Genomic DNA, 17,389 nt, shown 5'->3' on the forward strand with positions numbered 1-17,389 from the left:
AGGGCAATTTTATGGTATAACTTACTACAAGTATATCCTTTTGAACCTCTATCTGGTTATCAAGCGAGACACGCACATGACATTGTCGGTAGGATATTGTAACGTAGAAGGATAAAATGACACCATTTTTGGATGAAGTTTTGAATGATTATGATAGGGTTATATTTTGACAAAATAAATTGTAATGTCTTGGCGACCACTACCACTCGCTGAGAAACGTTGCTTCCGGTGATAAAGGCACGACACTATTGGTAATATTATAGAGCTGTAGAAAGTACATGATAAGAAACGGCTCCCTCTGAAGTAACGTAGTTTTTGAGAAAGAGGTAACTTCTTAGCCAAAGACTTCAGGCATGCAGCCCCGGCCTTTTTGCGAACTAACACGGTCGGCCATTTATGGGTGTCAACAATTTGACACCCATAAATGGCCGACCGTGTTAGTCGACGAGGTAACAGGAAAAACACGCAATTTCGAGTGATACTTGTATGGATCATTTTACCCTACTTTTAAAATATCTTTTTAATCATAATTATGCATTTTATAACAAACGGTTACAAATGCTTTTCAAAGACCAACTCGGCCGATCCAAGGCAACATGTTCCTTTAAGCCATCTGAAAGCACAAATTTGTACAACAAGGGTGTTTTTTCTTTCATTATTCTCTTGCAACTACGATGATCAATTGGGTCAACATTTGTACAGGTTTGTTACTTTATGCATACGTTGAGATAAACCAAGTGAGAATACTGGTCATTTGCGTGTAAGAATTGAATATTGTCTGGTACACTGACGTACACTGACGTGTTAACACTTAAATTTAAGTTCCTCAGACTAAAGTGACAGTTCATATAGGGTGCGTTCGTTTAGCTTCCCTGGGTCATCCCCGGTGTGTGGCTTTTTTTTTTCCAGGACGAACGTGGGTAATCATCTGCACACGTTCGTCCTGAAAAAAAACCTGTCACACACCGGGGTCGACCCAGGGAAGCTAAACGAACGCACCCATAGTCACACGATTAGGGGCAAGCTTTTGCTTAGTTACGTATAAGAGACGGTGGACACCATTGATCTCTACTATCAATGGTGGACACCCATACATAATACTGAATGGATTTGTGTGGCACAATGGTACCAGGGTCTGCTTATCTGGAGGTTGCTATACAAAAGCTTGCTCTGTGCCATTTGACATAGCAACTGTCTGAGGAATTCAAATCTCTGAAAATTTGGACGCAATTGGTCATTGATGGCGAAGTTGCAAGAAAAAACATCCTTGTAGCACAACTTTGTGTGCGCTTCCAGGTGCCTGAATAAAGGGCTTCAGGCCTGAAGTCTATTTCATACTCAAATAACATTGGAAAAAAATTACCTCTTTCTCAAAAACTACGTTACTTCAGAGGAAGCCGTTTCTCACAATGTTTTATACTCCAAACAGCCCTCATTTCTCGTTGCTAATTTATATTTTGATTTATTGAGATGTTCGGTGCCTACCAATTATGTCAGTTGCGTGTCATTTACCACGTTTCATTAAATAGTTTAATATTATGACGGACCTTTTGTTGAAAATGAGCGGAATTGTTGTTTTGATATACACTGTTGACAAAACTTACTCACAAACAAAGGATACAGAATGATGACAAACATGTAAATCAATATATCGGATGTATATATCTTATTACCATATCCTATGTTTGTCACACCAAAAACAATTTGCAAGTTATTCTCTTCATATTCATTTTGGATCTCAATCTCTCTCTTCTCATTACCTGATGTACAGGTAGGATTAGTGTTCATTCGTTAGACTTTAAGATGTTTCGTTTGATCGTCTTGTCTTGTGTCTTATTCTTCGCGTTATTTCATGGGAGTTATTCACTTACTCTGGATCAGGACCATGTGTGCAATCGGACCAGTTTGTAAGTATCTTAAAAGTTAATAAAGAAACAGTAATGTTGGGTTTCACAAAATATTAATATCCATAATATAATATAAAAGACCAGTTGTCAGTATTGCCATGGTGATTTGTTTTGTGAAATAACACTTTGCTTATAGTTAGTAGTTACGACGTCTTATCTAAGCTTTTTGCGAAATCTGGCTCGTCCTATTTGAGGAAAGGTGCATTTTGTATGACCAAAGGAAAACAACCGAATGCAAAAAAAAATGTACTTTTGTAATGCTCTGGGAAGTACTTGTCTCGGCAGATATAGTTGCCTCTTGACGTCATCTAGTGTTAAAGACTACCGCTTACATGGCAATGATAAACCATTTCAAAAACACAATAAACTATTTATATGCCTACGCAATTTCGTGTTTTTCGAGAAATTGTAGGCCTATTTTAATACCGAGTGTGGCACGCGGAAGTCAGTTCAACTTTCTTGAACGATTGGTCAGTGAACTGAATAACTACTTGTCGGAAACCATTCATGGCAAGAAGACATTTCTGGCAGTGGAACGAAAGAGTAGTTTATTTCTTGTTTGTAAATACACATTAACCACCGATTCTATGTACCGGAGTACATTCTCAATAAAAACATCTAGACAAGTAGTTACAATGTTGTTGCTGTTGTTCTTTTTGTAATAACTAGTTATGTCCCTGCCAGATTCAAGCAATTTTTTTTTATTGTCGTATCGCCTTTAAATAGCAATTATTATTTTGGCAATGGACACTATTGGCAATTACTCAAAATTATTATTAGCATAAAACCTTACTTGGTAACGAGTAATAGGGAGAGGTTGATGGTATAAAACATTGTGAGAAACAGCTCCCTCTGAAGTGACGTAGTTTTCGAGAAAGAAGTAATTTTCCACGAATTTGATTTTGAGATCACAGAATTAGATTTTGAGCATCTGAAAGCATACAACTTCGTGTGACAAGAGTGTTTTTGTGCAACATCGACGACCAATTGAGCTCAAATTTTCACAGGTTTGAAAAGACTGGTCTTTGACAATTACCAATTGTCCAAAGTCTTTAACGCTATAACATTTACAGTACATTTATTTGAACTGTTTTCGAATAAGACTTTTCCCGTAATTTAAAGTTGGGGTTAGAGTTTACTATTCATTATTTAGTTTGCTCTCGAGATTTGGGGATAACTAAAAGATGTCATGAGGAAAATTGTCGAACAATAGGCCTATATAATTCTTTTTATTCACACAGTCTTTGATTATAAAATAAAAAACGAAAGACAAAACGAGTTATTTTGTTCTTATGATCCGGGTTGAAATTCTAGTAATCGTTATCAACACTTCGGAAATGATGGCTGTCATATTCTTGAAACTTGATCGGGATGTTCCGACTGTCGAGTTGCAAGAAGGTCAAACAAGGTCAAACACTGTCAACATGGAGCGTCAGTTCTTACAGGCAAAGCTTTGTTTAAAGTAAAAGTTTTGTACAATGAGTTTAAGGCACTGAAAGACAATTGTATTCTCATTTTGGTGTATCCAGCAGAGCCCATATGCATAAAACAGTGGGTGCGTTCGATTAGCTTCCCTGGGTCGACCCCGCGGTGCTCACTCGGGTGAGCCCCTGACAAGAGCTAAACGAACGACCAGTCACCGCTCTCATAGTGACGTCATGCACCCGGGGCCAGCCCCAAGTGACCCACTGGGGCTGACCCGGGTGAGCCCCTGGAATGACGTCAAAGCTATTCGAACGTACCGGGGACAGACCGGCGTCGACCCAGGGAAGCTAAACGAACGCACCCTATGTGAACATTCTGACTCAACTGGTTATCATAGTTGCAAGAGAATAATGAAAGAAAAACACCCTTGTTGCACATTATTGTGTGTGCTTTCAGATGTCAATTATAATAGGCTTCATGTCTGAATTACCTCTTTCTCAAACACTACGTTACTTCAGTGGGAGGCATTTCTCACAATGTTTAATAACAGCTCTCCATTGCTCGTTACCGAGTTGAAAGTGTTTATCTATCAATTAATTTAAGTGATTAATAACAGTACCCAGTGCCTTCAAATCAGCTTTTAAACTTGTGATTTCTAATTTGCAGATATAACGAATCGTACGTGGAGGGATATCAGGTCGCTCAATATGAGACGCATATGACGACGTGTTATTGGTGGCAATGTCAACAGATCAGGTAAGAGGAAACATTCTCAATATTTATGACAAATCAACGTTAAAGGCAGTCGACACTATTGGTAATTACTCAAAATAATTATTAGCATAAAACCTTTCTTGGTGACGAGTAACGGGGAGAGGTTGATGGTAGAACACATTGTGATAAACGGCTCCCTCTAAAGTGCCATAGTTTTCGAGAAAGAAGTAATTTTCCACGAATTCGATTTCGAAACCTCAGATTACGAATTTGAGGTCTCAAAATCAACCATCTAAACGTACACAACTTCGTGTGACAATGTTTTTTTTTTCTTTCATTATTATCTCGCAACTATGAAGACCGATTGAGCTCAAATTTTCACAGGTTTATTATTTTATGCATATGTTGAGATACACCAACTGTGAAGGCTAGTCTTTGACAGTTACCAATAGCGTCCAGTGTCTTTAAAGGAACATTACATAATATTGTTTTTTGCTAAACCATTTGCTGGTAATGTAAGCACTTTGTGTAATCCACCTAGTACATACAACTGATAAACCGTATCCGTGTGTACGTTGGATGCGTGTTAGATTGTGACGTTGACTTCCAATTACCACCTCCCCATGTCCATAATCACTCTACCCTTTAAAAAAAAAAAAGAGTTGATCCCAAAACCGATTTCGACACTTGAATGTGCCCCTCTTTATACAATGATGAAATAGACTAAATAACAAAATGATATGAACACCGAGGACACTAAAACACAAAACACAGAGTAAACCTTCACAACTGCTGACCCTAAACTGTGGAACAACGACCTCACATCAGATCACTGGATAATGTTTCGTCATATTCATTCAAAAACAACTTTAAAAACTCACCTGTTTTCACTTGCGCTTTGTTTTTCATTGCTTGTTGTTGCTGAGGGCCATGTATGATCTAGATGGAATGGCGCTACTATAGAAATCCTGCTGTTATCATCATCATTATTATTATTATTATTAATTTAAAAATACATTATAACAAGTAAACGGTAAATGTCGCTATTATTTGATTACATTTTTGATGTGTCGATTCACATGTAGGCCCTACATGATGACCTCGATTGGCCTCAAAAACCATGTATACTTGTGCAATTTAAACTCTAAACTAATAAAGAAAAAAACATTCATTTAAATTTAAAATCAAACCCCTAAGGAGACTTCAAAACCTATTTTTGTCCCCCTGTTCAACAATTGTCAATACAATTCTAAATTAAGTATCTCTACATTGACAGGGTTGTTTACCGAATGCAGAACACAACCAGGTACAGATTAGTTCGATTTAATGGTCTGGTTTGCTGTGACGGTTGGATGTACAACGAGTCAAACGATAGTTGCATACGTAAGTAAAACTATTCATTATTCATTATTCATTATTCATTATTCATTATTCATTATTCATTATTCATTATTCATTATTCATTATTCATTATTCATTATTCATTATTCATTATTCATTATTCATTATTCATTATTCATTATTCATTATTCATTATTCATTATTCATTATTCATTATTCATTATTCATTATTCATTATTCATTATTCATTATTCATTATTCATTATTCATTATTCATTATTCATTATTCATTATTCATTATTCATTATTCATTATTCATTATTCATTATTCATTATTCATTATTCATTATTCATTATTCATTATTCATTTTAATTGTTTCATGAACCAGTCATACAACCATGTTAACATTACAGAGCCCATTCACAGAGAACCGGAACTTAAAGCCATTGGACACTTTCGGTAAACAGTATTGTCCAAGGCCCACACTTCGTGTATCACAACTTATATATAAAATAACAAACCTGTGAAAATTTAGGCTCAATCGGTCACCGGAGTCGGGAGAAAATAACAGAAAACCCACCCTTGTTTCCGAACGTTTCGCCGTGTCATGTTAATTTTCGAAATCGAGAATTGATATTGTTTTAATGTTTTCTCAAAAACCAAAGCATTTAATGGAATAATATTTCAAGAGAAGTCTTCTGTAACCCCTGTAAGTTATTTGTAAATCTGTGAACTTTTTTTTTTTTTTTTTTTTTTTTACCGAAAGTGTCAGATGGCTTTAAAGTGGAGTTTTAACTCCCACGTCCGTTTTACCAATATGGACCCAACTTCATGGCTCTGCTTTAGTGCTATATACTCTGCTTATAACAGTAAGCAAAGAATCAGTGCTTATACGGAAGCAGTGAATTCATAAAGTGCATAATGCGAACAGTCATCCGTTTGGGTCAACCACTGTTTGTATAGCGCCCTCATTGGCATTAAACTAATTTTAATTACAGTCAGGCCTATAGAAATTTGCAAATGATTTAGGGGGAAAAACAAAACTTATGGAAGGGGAAATTTGTAACGAAGGAGTGCAATGCCTGTAAAGAAAGATAGGGGGTTTGTCATATACTAATAAAAAACCTCACTATTTGTCAATCTACGCTTCATGAACTCATTTCGGTTTCTTATAAAGGTTTTGCTTTAAGTAAGCTCTTCGTTTTCAATGAAAAAATATCCCTTCCGTTGATGGCTGCCTCGGGATATTGTCTCGTTGTCTACTCCCGAGAGGGACTCCCGGAGGACATTTTGTAATCTCGCGAGTAACAGATGAAATTAATACGGAAGCGTATTTTCGCCACATGAATACAAAAATTACCTCTGTCTTATCATGTAAACGATAACTTACCGTGTACGTACACGGGTACGTACACAAGAAATAATTGCAACTTATCGTATACGTACACGGTATCCAATTTTGGATACCGCGTCTGGTATAAAAGAAGATCCCACCTCTGCCTCAAGAGTTTAACGGCAGAGTTATAGCAACAACAAGCAATGATCAACTCACGGCTCATCAAACTCGCCAAGGCGGCTGCCGTTGTTTTGAGCTTTCTACCCGTCGTTCTTTGTATATCCACCGGTGGCGACAATGTCTGTACGAACAACATCACGTAAGTAAAAAAAGTTCTAAAAAGTATAAATTATAATGTTTTAAGTCAAGCCTAAGTTTGATTTTTTTATTATTCTAATATATTATTTGTAAAAGTAATAATTGCCGTGTCATATATGCAGTTTGTACCCATTGCTACCTTGTTAAAAGACTTTAGGCATAAAAGCCTTTTTAGGCATCTAAAAGCCTAAACATTAATTGTGCAACAGGGTAATTCTATCGCAACTTCGATGACCAATTGAATCGAAATTTTCGCAGATTTGTTATTGTATACATAAATATGTTGGGGTACACCAAGTAAGAATAATGGTCTTAGACAATTACCAAAGGTGTCCAGTGCAGAATGGATTTGTTAAATGTTGTAATTAGGTCTAGCCGTCTAGTTGAGTAAATTGGTGGTTAGGCCTATGTTAAAGGAACACGTTGCCTTGGATCGGTCGAGTTGGTCTTTGAAAAGCGTTTGTTATGATATGCATTTGGGTAGAAAGATGCTGTAAAAGTAGAATACAATGATCCACACAAACATGCCTCGAAATTGCACGGTTTTCCTTTTACCTCGTCGGCTAACACGGTCGGCCATTTATGGGAGTCAAATTTTTGACTCCCATAAATGGCCGACCGTGTTAGTTCGCACAGTAAAAGAAAAACCACGCAATTTCGAGGCAAACTTGTGTGGATCATTGTATTCTACTTTTAAATTATCTTTCCAACCATATGCATTTTATAACAAACGGTTACAAACGCTTTTTTATAGACCAACTCGTCCGATCCAAGGCAACGTGTTCCTTTAATACTCAAGTGTATCATTTCCATATTAAAGTAATAATTCAGCATTCAACCAATCACTTTATTCCACATCAAAGCTTACAAAGTTTAAAAGAAGAAAAAAAAATCAATTAGAATTCGTAACTCAATTGATATACTGAAGTCACTTTTCTGAAAACAATTCCCAGTTATGTGTACATTATTTCTATAACTTTCCAGGTTTACTGAAAGTTACGTAACTTTCCAACGAGTGTCATACTCAAGCAGTAGGTTTGAATTTATTTGCCCGCCTTTGATGGAATGTCAGACAGTGCTTTTCACATAGTAAGTATCGGAAAGATAGGGGCATTTTTAACTAAAATCAAGGATACCCCCCCCCCCCCCCCCCGGAATGATATTTTATTTTTCTCCAGTAAAACGTACATTATCGTACAACAAGTATTTAATAAAACAGCGCATCTCATGGCAAATTAATGTAAGGGTATTATATAACTTATGCAAACAAAGACCATGCAGTTAATAAATTGTTTTGCGAGCGAAAACCATGAACACACATTTTGCGTGTTATGGTTATCCTCATGCTTATAGGCTCATCAAACATTCAATGTCTTATTTTGTTCTGACTGGGATGGACAAGGTATCGCTTGACGTCTGAATTTTAAAATGGACAAAATAAAATATCCTACAAATTTCTTGATATTAATTGATTCCCTAATAACTTCACTCAGCACTGCATACAGGGCCAGGTACTTGACAAGCATCCGTGTTGCATCGAGGTCCGTTGGAGTGTGCTGTAGCGGATGGGACTATAATTCCAGAACAGACGACTGTTTAATGCGTAAGTCAGTTCAAAATATTCATATAGCAAGGACGTGTGTTGGTTTTCACCGAGTTGCTCGTCCTTGCTTAAGACATTGGACACTATTGGTAATTGTCAAAGAGCAGTCTGCTCACTTGGTGTATCTCAACATATGCACAAAGAATTAAACCTGTGAAAATTTGAGCTCGATTGGTCGTCGGAGTTGCGAGGTATCTATGAAAGAAAAAGCACTCTTGTCACACGAAGTTGTGTGCTTTCAGATGCTCGATTTCGAGACCTCAAATTCTAAACTTGAGGTCTCGAAATCAAAATTGTGTAAAATTACTTCTTTCTCGAAAACTACGTCACTTCGGAGGGACCTGTTTCTCACAATGTTTTATACTATCAACCTCTCCCCATTACTCATAACCAAGTGAGGTTTTATGCTATTAATTATTTTGAGTTATTACCGTTAATGTCCTCTGGCCTTAATGTAATAACTTATAAAGAGTCATGGACTAGTCCTAAGTTAGTGTGGGGAAACGGCATTTTAATCAGCTTAGCTCACCTTTAATATTACATCGTGCGTGAGAGTATGCTGACAGCTTTTATTTGCAGTTGTGCGTCCATTTTACGAGTCTATTACGTCAATGAGTTGGCTACCCTGATTGGTTGAGAAAACTTGCGTGCCTATACTAACTTGTATTTTCATGTATTCTTCGGCAAAGAATATCTGCACGTACACCATGTGTCTAGATTTGTTTCGATTGTGTCGTCTTCTGACATCTTGGTGAAACAAAGAGAGGTATAAAACCCTCCAAACCAGCTATAGGCTATTTGTTGTTGTTGCAGACTACCAGTAGAGCGAGTGGGCATTTGAGACATGTTGGGTGTAAACTACAACTATTGGGTTCGGGACTGTTACGGTTTTATATAGGCCTTTATTTTCTGACTACTTTCTCCGTGTGCAAAATTAAGGAGTTAATTAAAACGCCTTGATATTAAAATAGGCCGACATTTTTACCTTGTCTGGAGAACACTAAATCAATGGGGAGTGTTTTTATAAGACGAGGTCAGACCTTGAGCATTGGAGGGGTGGCAGGGGGCATATCCTGCGGTAGAATGCAGAAATTTCACCCATTGGAATCACCCCAGTGCCGATGGACAAGGGCGGGTCATTATTATGACTAACGGAGGTCCAGTAGTGACTGACCATGCAATGCATTTCCGGTACCGAAATACACCAAGAATTGGTTCATATATAGCATTAATTATGAAATGAAAGTAGGTGAAATAAAGAAAGGGATACCGCGATTGAACGTCATGGTCATTTGTTTTCTTCTGGAAGTTACTTGCCTGTATTGATTGTCCTGGTCATGTTAAATGAGGCCAAGTTTTTGTCACCTGATACCCCTGCAATATTGAGTGGGCTTGCAGCAGGTGTAATTATAGCCATTGCTACTTGAAGTTAGCGTGACGGTACCGAACAACGGCCGGAACCCGTAAGATATCAGTTGCATTAAACAATGCAAATCCTGAATATCACAATGACTTGACTGATGAGCAGTTAATCAGTTGAATATTAAGTTGTCTTGTGGAGCGGTTATTAGTTGTCAACACGTCTTCACGGTGTTCCAAAATGATGAATGGATTTTATAGGATAATATTTTTAATGATTGTGTTGATCTTGCTCCACGTGTCGCCAAGTTGGTGCCTTTCGTTGGAAGATGAAAACGCGTGCACGTTCGAACAACAGTAAGTGAATATCTCAATATTTATCTTATAATAACACAATTTGTGAAACGATTCCAGTTTCTTTTCTTGAAAGATTTGCTATATTTTCTCCATTTTTTTTTAAAAGTAAGTAAAAGCGTGGAATTATTCAAAAGAGGTTGAAAGTAGACTAACTTCTTTATTCTTCAGTCAGTCTGATTCTATGTTAAAATACACAAAGTATGAATACTGGTCTTTGACAGTTACCAAACGTGTCAAGTGCCCTAAATGTCATTGTTTAGCCGTGTGAGATGAAATTCAAAGCGAAGTATAAAGTTTAATTAATCCATTTGTTTTATAAATACAGAGTAACAAGGACAACAGCCAGGAGTTTACCAGTTAGTAACACCCAGTTTTACCAAACAAAATGTGGATTATTCGGTTGGAAGAGTTGTACAGCTCAAAGGTAAGTAACAAACAATTTAATTATTGTATACGCCGAATGAATAAACCCGGATGATAGTATTGAGCTTATGGATACAATCTAAAGAACGTAAAGAATGTTTCCTTCATTTTTTTTTTTTTTTTTTTTTTTGGGGGGGGGATTATTATCCCTAAATTATATTTATTAATAATATCTAATAATATCTACCTACCAACAAGGTACTCAAGGCACTTAGCAAATACATCATTACGGAAAGATAGATTATTGAAGTTATAAATTCTGAGATCCATGTAGCACCTTATAAGGGTTTACAAGGTGCTACGGCGCATGAAGCAGCCACAACCAGGAACACCGGGGCGAACCCCTACTCTTTTCGATAAGAGTGCACTGTGTTCTTTTACGTGCATTATTCAACACACGTACTTGCATAAGTGTTTTAAAAATGGTTCGCGGTTCATGGGCTAACTATTACAGCTTTCTATAACCTTTAATGTATTGTTGATCTGACGACATCGATTCGCAAAATTATTGTTTGTGTGATTTTACAGTCACACACACACACTCACAAAATCAAACACACATTCTCAAAATATGCATCCCCGTGGAGCCATCTCTTTTCATTGTCTCCGTACTTAAAGGATTTGGGTACTTTTTGTAACACAAAACACAATGTCCACAGATTTAAATTAAACTGACACCGTTTGGTAGAAAGCGTACCTCAAAATGTTAGATGCTGAGCTGCTGTAGTTTTTGAGAAATGAGTAAAACAATGTCATAAAAATATGTTTTTCATGCTAAAATAATGTTCGTCTCATGATCAGTGAGACAAACATTATTTCCATGACATTGTTTTACTCATTTCTCAAAAAACAACAACACCTCAACAAGTAATATTTTCAGGGAAGCTTTCTACTATCATTATCTTCAAACTGTGTAAATTTAGTGTAAATCTGTGGACATTGTGTTTTTTGTCCTACAAAAAGTACATAGACCCTTTAAGGTTTTCACATAGACTTTGTACACCAAGATGCTTGTGGAGCACCCAGGTCTTTAGAATTTTCCAATGGAGTCCTTTTAATTTCCCTTTTTTGTTTTGTCCTTCGTCCCCAGAAGGTACCGAATATGAGAGCACAATTCTTACTTGATGGAGCATTATTTTGTTATTTCCTTTGTCCGCCTGAACTAAACAGTTTCCCATACTTTGAACACGTATATTTCCCTTTGGAACACTCAAGTCTATTATAAAACTCCAATATGGAGTCCTTGTCTTTCATAAAATACCGCAATATAGAACAACAAGTGACACATAGATTGGCAGGGTTGTCTTATAATGAAAGTTCGTTATCTTTAAGCTTAACGAAAGTGAACTTTAGTGAACTTTCAGATTCTGCGAGATGGTTGCAGTTTATTGACCCTCTTTGTAAGCTTTTATTAAAGGTTTTTAATATACCTTGCTTGTTTATATCAAGTTTTTGGCCATGACATGAATCCTTATCAAGATGTTTGTAATATAATTTATCTGATAGAAGTTTCTGCTTTATTTGTCGTCAAGTTTTTGAGAATAAAAATAAAACTGGAAATTTCTTTCCAGCTAAACTATTGTTCTATTTTACACCTGCTTTTACCTCCACACCAGATTATAAAGTGGCACATTAGTAAGAGTGTATTGAAAATGATCTTGTTTAGGAGAAGCTATTTCTTTAAATACACTGGACACTATTGGTAATTACTCAAAAATAATTGTTATCAGAAAAACGTACTACTTGGTATTAACGAGCAATGGAGAGCTGTTGATAGTATTAAACATTGCGCGGAACTGCGTCCTCTGAAGCATAGAAAGAAGTAATTTCTCGCTAAAATATGATTTGAATTTAATTCGAGACCTCAGCTTAGAGGTCTCGAATTCAAGGCATTTTAAAGCACTAGTACGACAAGGGTGTTTTTTCTCTTCATTATTCTCGCGCAACTTCGACGACCAGTTGAGTTCAAATTTTCACAGGTTTATTATTTTAAGCATAATGTTGAGATACACCAAGTGAGAAGACCAAGTGGTCTTTGACAACTATTAAAGGTGTCCAGTGCCTTTAAGTGGCCATCAGCAAAATGAGCTCCCAATCAACAGAAAGTTGTCTTATTATGATCGTGCCCCCTCAATGTTACCCTAGTTTCGCTTTGATGTTTATGAAATGAAATTAAAATCCTTGTTGACGAGATATCTGGGAGCCTTCATAATAACATCCTGTCGTGATGTAACAGACAATGCATGCACTATCCACAACTAAAACCAGGGACACCTTTCTCCATTGTGAGACGGAAACCCAGATGTTTCCTGATGAAAGGTGACATACTTTCATCAATAATTTGAAGAAGAAAAAATACATCTTTATACAAACAAACAAGCTTGCGAAACGTGTTTTATGCAAGCTGCTCCCATTATGTTGTTGCTTTTGGAAACCCGAAACAGATGAAAAAGCCACAAGTATTTGTCTAAAGGCATGGAATAAAAACATCTAAAAGCATTTTTTTTGTAACACTGGACACTAAAGTAGTTGTCCTCATTAGCATAAATGAAACGTACTTGGTAACGAGCAATAGAGAGTTGTTGATAGTGTAAAACATTGTGAGAAACGGCTCCCTCTGAAGTTACGTATTTTTTTAAGAAAGCGGTAATTCCAAACTCAAGTATTTAAGGATTTGGGTACTTTTTCAAGATGTCCATAGATTTACATTAAACTTACAGGGTTTGAAGATAATGATAGTGGCGAGCTTCCCTTTAAATATTACTTACCGAGGTGCTGTAGTTTTTCAGAAATGAGTAAAACAATGTCATGAAAATACGTTTGTAAATGCTTAAAATAATTTTCGTCTCATGAGATGAAAATTATTTTCATGACATTGTTTTACTGATTTCCCAAAAACTACAGCACCTCAGCACGTAATATTTTCAAGGTAGCTTTCTACTATCATTATCTTCGAACTGTGTAAGTTTAGTGTAAATCTGTGGACTTTGTGTTTTTTGTTCTACAAAAGTTACATTGACCCTTTAAAAGACTTCCGGTCTGAGTCATTTTTTCGGCATCTGAAAGCGCACGTGCACGAGGGTGTTTTTTCCCTTCTTTATTCTCTCGCAACTTCGACGACCAATTGAGTCAAAGATTTCACAGATTTGTTATTTTACGCATTATGTTAGGATAGCCAAGCGCAAGTTCGAGTGTGCACAATGGTTAAATAAAGGTTGACCATTTTGACTCGAACCCAGGCTGGTCGACCATTGGTTGACTACTGTGGTCGACCATTTGGAACCAGCCTCGAGCCCATGGTTTCTTCACTGGTCCCAACATCATGTTCCATTCTAACATGTGTTTAGCGCAGAAGGGAACCAGTGACACTTTAGCGAAAAGGTGGAAGGTTGAGACTACCAAACGAGTCGTTCGGGTGAGTACGTCACTGCGCATGTGCGTTGCTAGTCTGTGGTCGACCACTGGTGGACTAAAATATGTGCGCACTCGAACTTGCTCCAAGTGAGAATACTGGTGTTTGACAATTACCAAAGGTGTTCTGTTGCCTTTAAATGTTTGTGTTGTTTTGAATGACCACTAGTTACCTTAAATCAAGGACATGATGGGCAATAACTGATAAGTATAATATTTCCTTTTCTGTTACAGAACAGTTTACCGAATTGGATACAGACAGAGTTTCCATACAGTTACACAGGAAGTAGTTGATTGTTGCGCTGGATGGTCACTTCGACCGGAACGTGATGATTGTTTGAGCCGTAAGTGAGTCAAGAAAACCAGGGGTGTCCATAGAGTAGAAAGAATGGTCATAAAAAAATTGTCAGAATTTGTTTGCACGCCATTTTTTATTTTTCATTTCTATTGGAAATGGAAGGGCATGTCTTGCCTTTAAAACACGTGGTTTAAAACACTTGGTTTTAAAACCAATACAGACACATTATACAGACATCCACATTACAGACACATTATAATAGGTCTACCGTAGCAATTTATACCGATCTGTACTCCACCAACAATCAAGCACTCTTGGCAGGAATCCTGCCGAGTTATCAACGTAAACGTAAACGTAAACGTAAACGTAAATGTAAACGTAAATGTAAACGTAAGCGGTCAGTTATTATTGGTGCAAAACTGACCCTCTATAGTGTTTATAGCGTTAGGCAAGAAAGCGAAAACGAAAGCGAAAACGCGAGTGTCAATTACTGCTCGACAGACATCAAGTTGCCAAGTTTCCCTCATGAAGGGAAGATCCGTTTTTAGTTTAAACATACGGAGGACAAATTATGACTTCTATAATGTTTCCGCATCTCCGTGTAAAGGAAATAATAAGTAGTGCAGGTTTCCGTCGTTTATGTGTTATATATTTTTTAAATCATCGAACATAAGTACACATTTACAGTTGACATTGTTCGGGCCATGACAAAGGTTAACCATGTCATTAAGTACATGGTGAATGTAAGATTACAACGGCAGTCTCTAACGGTTTTGCAGAACGATTTTTTAGGACTCTTTCAAATCATTGCTCCAATGGGGGATTTTTGTGATGCTATGTGGCAGCAGACTTGGCCTACCTGGGGTGCGATTTGGCAGCCGTTGCCAACTGTTTCGGTCACTGGTTCCAGTGGTAAACCAATAGCAAGTTCAATAGAAACAGTTATTGGTTACGACCGCCAAAACACATCCCCAGGTAAACACATTGACCTCCAATGCTCAGAACTACGTAGACAATTCGGAAAAGTTACCTTTGCTGCCACCTAGCGTTGTAAAGTTGCACTTTTTCCGACTGGTGGATTATAAGGTTGTGGGTTCGAACCCCACCCGAGTAATATAACTCTGGGAAGGAGGCTACTGAGTTTACAGTGCTAAAACATCGATAAGGGTAAAACAAAACAAATATAGACTTGCAGATTCAGAATATTGCCATCTTACGTACTTATAAGTTCCATGGCTGCTCGTGGATGTTGTCGCCTTCGTTTGGCATAGAAATCTCAGAAAGAGAGTATACTGTATGGAACAGTCAGCCAAGTGGAGTTCTGTTTTTGTGGTGGGCAGTGCCCTGGTGTGGTTACCTAGCCTTCGTGAAATTGTATACGGTTAGGGAGGTAATGGTATACGGATGGAGCGAGGACACTTCGGTGCTGTAGAGGTAACTCTCCTTAAAATGCACCCAAATGGAGGGTTTTTGAGGGGTACCCGAAGGGCCCAGTTTTTTTTAACGAAGTGGTGTATATTGTTATTAGAATATTGTCTAACATTACCGGACGGCTGCTGTTGTGCCATCGACCCAAATCAAAATTATGCCCTAAGAGGCATCTGCCACTACGCCTTAAGCTGAAACCACTACGCCTTGGGCTGAAACAAGGTAACCTCTTGGACACAGTAGCTTGGGCATTGGTTTCACCCACTAGAAGCCTAATTGGTAGTGCAGGAAACACTGTACTTTCCCACTTTTCACGAAACAGTTAGGGCTAAGTGCCTTGCGCAATATGCTTACATCCTCCAAACCCAGACACATTATTTCAAAAACGGATGTAAAGTTGAATACCTCATGTTTGGGTTTTTACAAGTCAGGAGAAATGTTGGAAAATACACCGGAAGCACTTGTCGAAAGTTGGCTTTTTATAGAGACCCTTGTTTTTTTTGCTAAGCATGCAATTCAACCTTTTAACTGTTTATCTCTAAACCCATGATCTCTACGTGTCTTGTGATTCGTTGAAAATTGTCTGTTTGTTTCCTGTGACAAGGGTTCTTGTAAAAATTGAGCATATAAAAGGCATGGCAACTGTGTGTTTGGGTATCTGGTTACTTTTTGGGGGAGTGCGTAAAATTATTAAACGGAGGCTGGAACAACCCGACCCATAATCAAACCTTACTGGAATGCACTGTTTGCAATTTCATCTAGTATCTACATTGTGCTAATTACACACTATACAGGTAGAACCTTTTGGGCTTTAAGTGGCGTAGCTCTATGGTTTTTTTGTGCCTTAGCTGATGAAAGCGCCGTATAAAGCATTGCTTGATCGCGAGTATGTTGTACCAGACTGTAGTGACCGTTTGTTGCTGTCTAATTGCGGTCCATCTTCAAAGCTGTGATGCCCGCACATGTTCCAGAAGAGTAAGGTAAGATCTGGGATATTTCACAAATAAATGTTTCATAATTCTTGCAAATAATATCGTTAGTTATTATTATACTTTTTACAAACTTTTTTCTTTTAATTCATTTGATTGCGTAACTTCTGGGTTGTCTACATCGCGCCAGAGTACTAGTACATTAAAACCATATGACCCTTTCGGTAAACAGTATTGTCCAAGGCCCACACTTCGTGTGTCACAACTTCTATATCAAATAACAAACCTGTGAAAATTTAGGCTCAATCGGTCATCGGAGTCGGGAGAAAATAATGGGAAAACCCACCCTTGTATCCGCACGTTTCGCCGTGTCGTGACACGTGTTTAAAATAAATCCGTATTCTCGATATCGAGAATTAATATTGTTTTAATGTTTTCTCAAAAAGTAAAGCATTTCATGGAATAATATTTCAAGAGAAGTCTTTCACATCTACCTTCTGTAAACCCTGTAAGTTATTTGTAAATCTGTGAACTTTTTT

At 37.4% G+C, this 17,389-nt stretch overlaps 1 protein-coding gene across 4 annotated transcripts in view; it reads left to right on the forward strand.

Annotated features, from left to right (window-relative positions):
* Positions 1–1,751: 1,751 nt before the first annotated feature.
* Positions 1,752–17,389, forward strand: part of LOC139937159 (uncharacterized) — a 51,544-nt gene continuing 35,906 nt past the window's right edge. Inside the window, exons 1-3 of one of the 4 annotated variants that reach the window (XM_071932195.1) lie at positions 1,752–1,907; positions 3,999–4,088; positions 5,323–5,429. In XM_071932195.1, coding sequence (XP_071788296.1) covers positions 1,804–1,907; positions 3,999–4,088; positions 5,323–5,429 — 301 coding nt within the window. In that variant the 5' untranslated portion in view covers positions 1,752–1,803. Of the gene's footprint in view, positions 1,908–3,701; positions 3,720–3,998; positions 4,089–5,322; positions 5,430–9,680; positions 10,362–10,686; positions 10,786–14,429; positions 14,540–16,065; positions 16,902–17,389 lie in introns of those variants that run through there. The other 3 variants (XM_071932198.1, XM_071932194.1, XM_071932196.1) reach the window with 3 other exon arrangements.

This window comes from Asterias amurensis, chromosome 5 (assembly GCF_032118995.1).
Source record: "Asterias amurensis chromosome 5, ASM3211899v1".
NCBI lineage: Eukaryota > Metazoa > Echinodermata > Asteroidea > Forcipulatida > Asteriidae > Asterias > Asterias amurensis.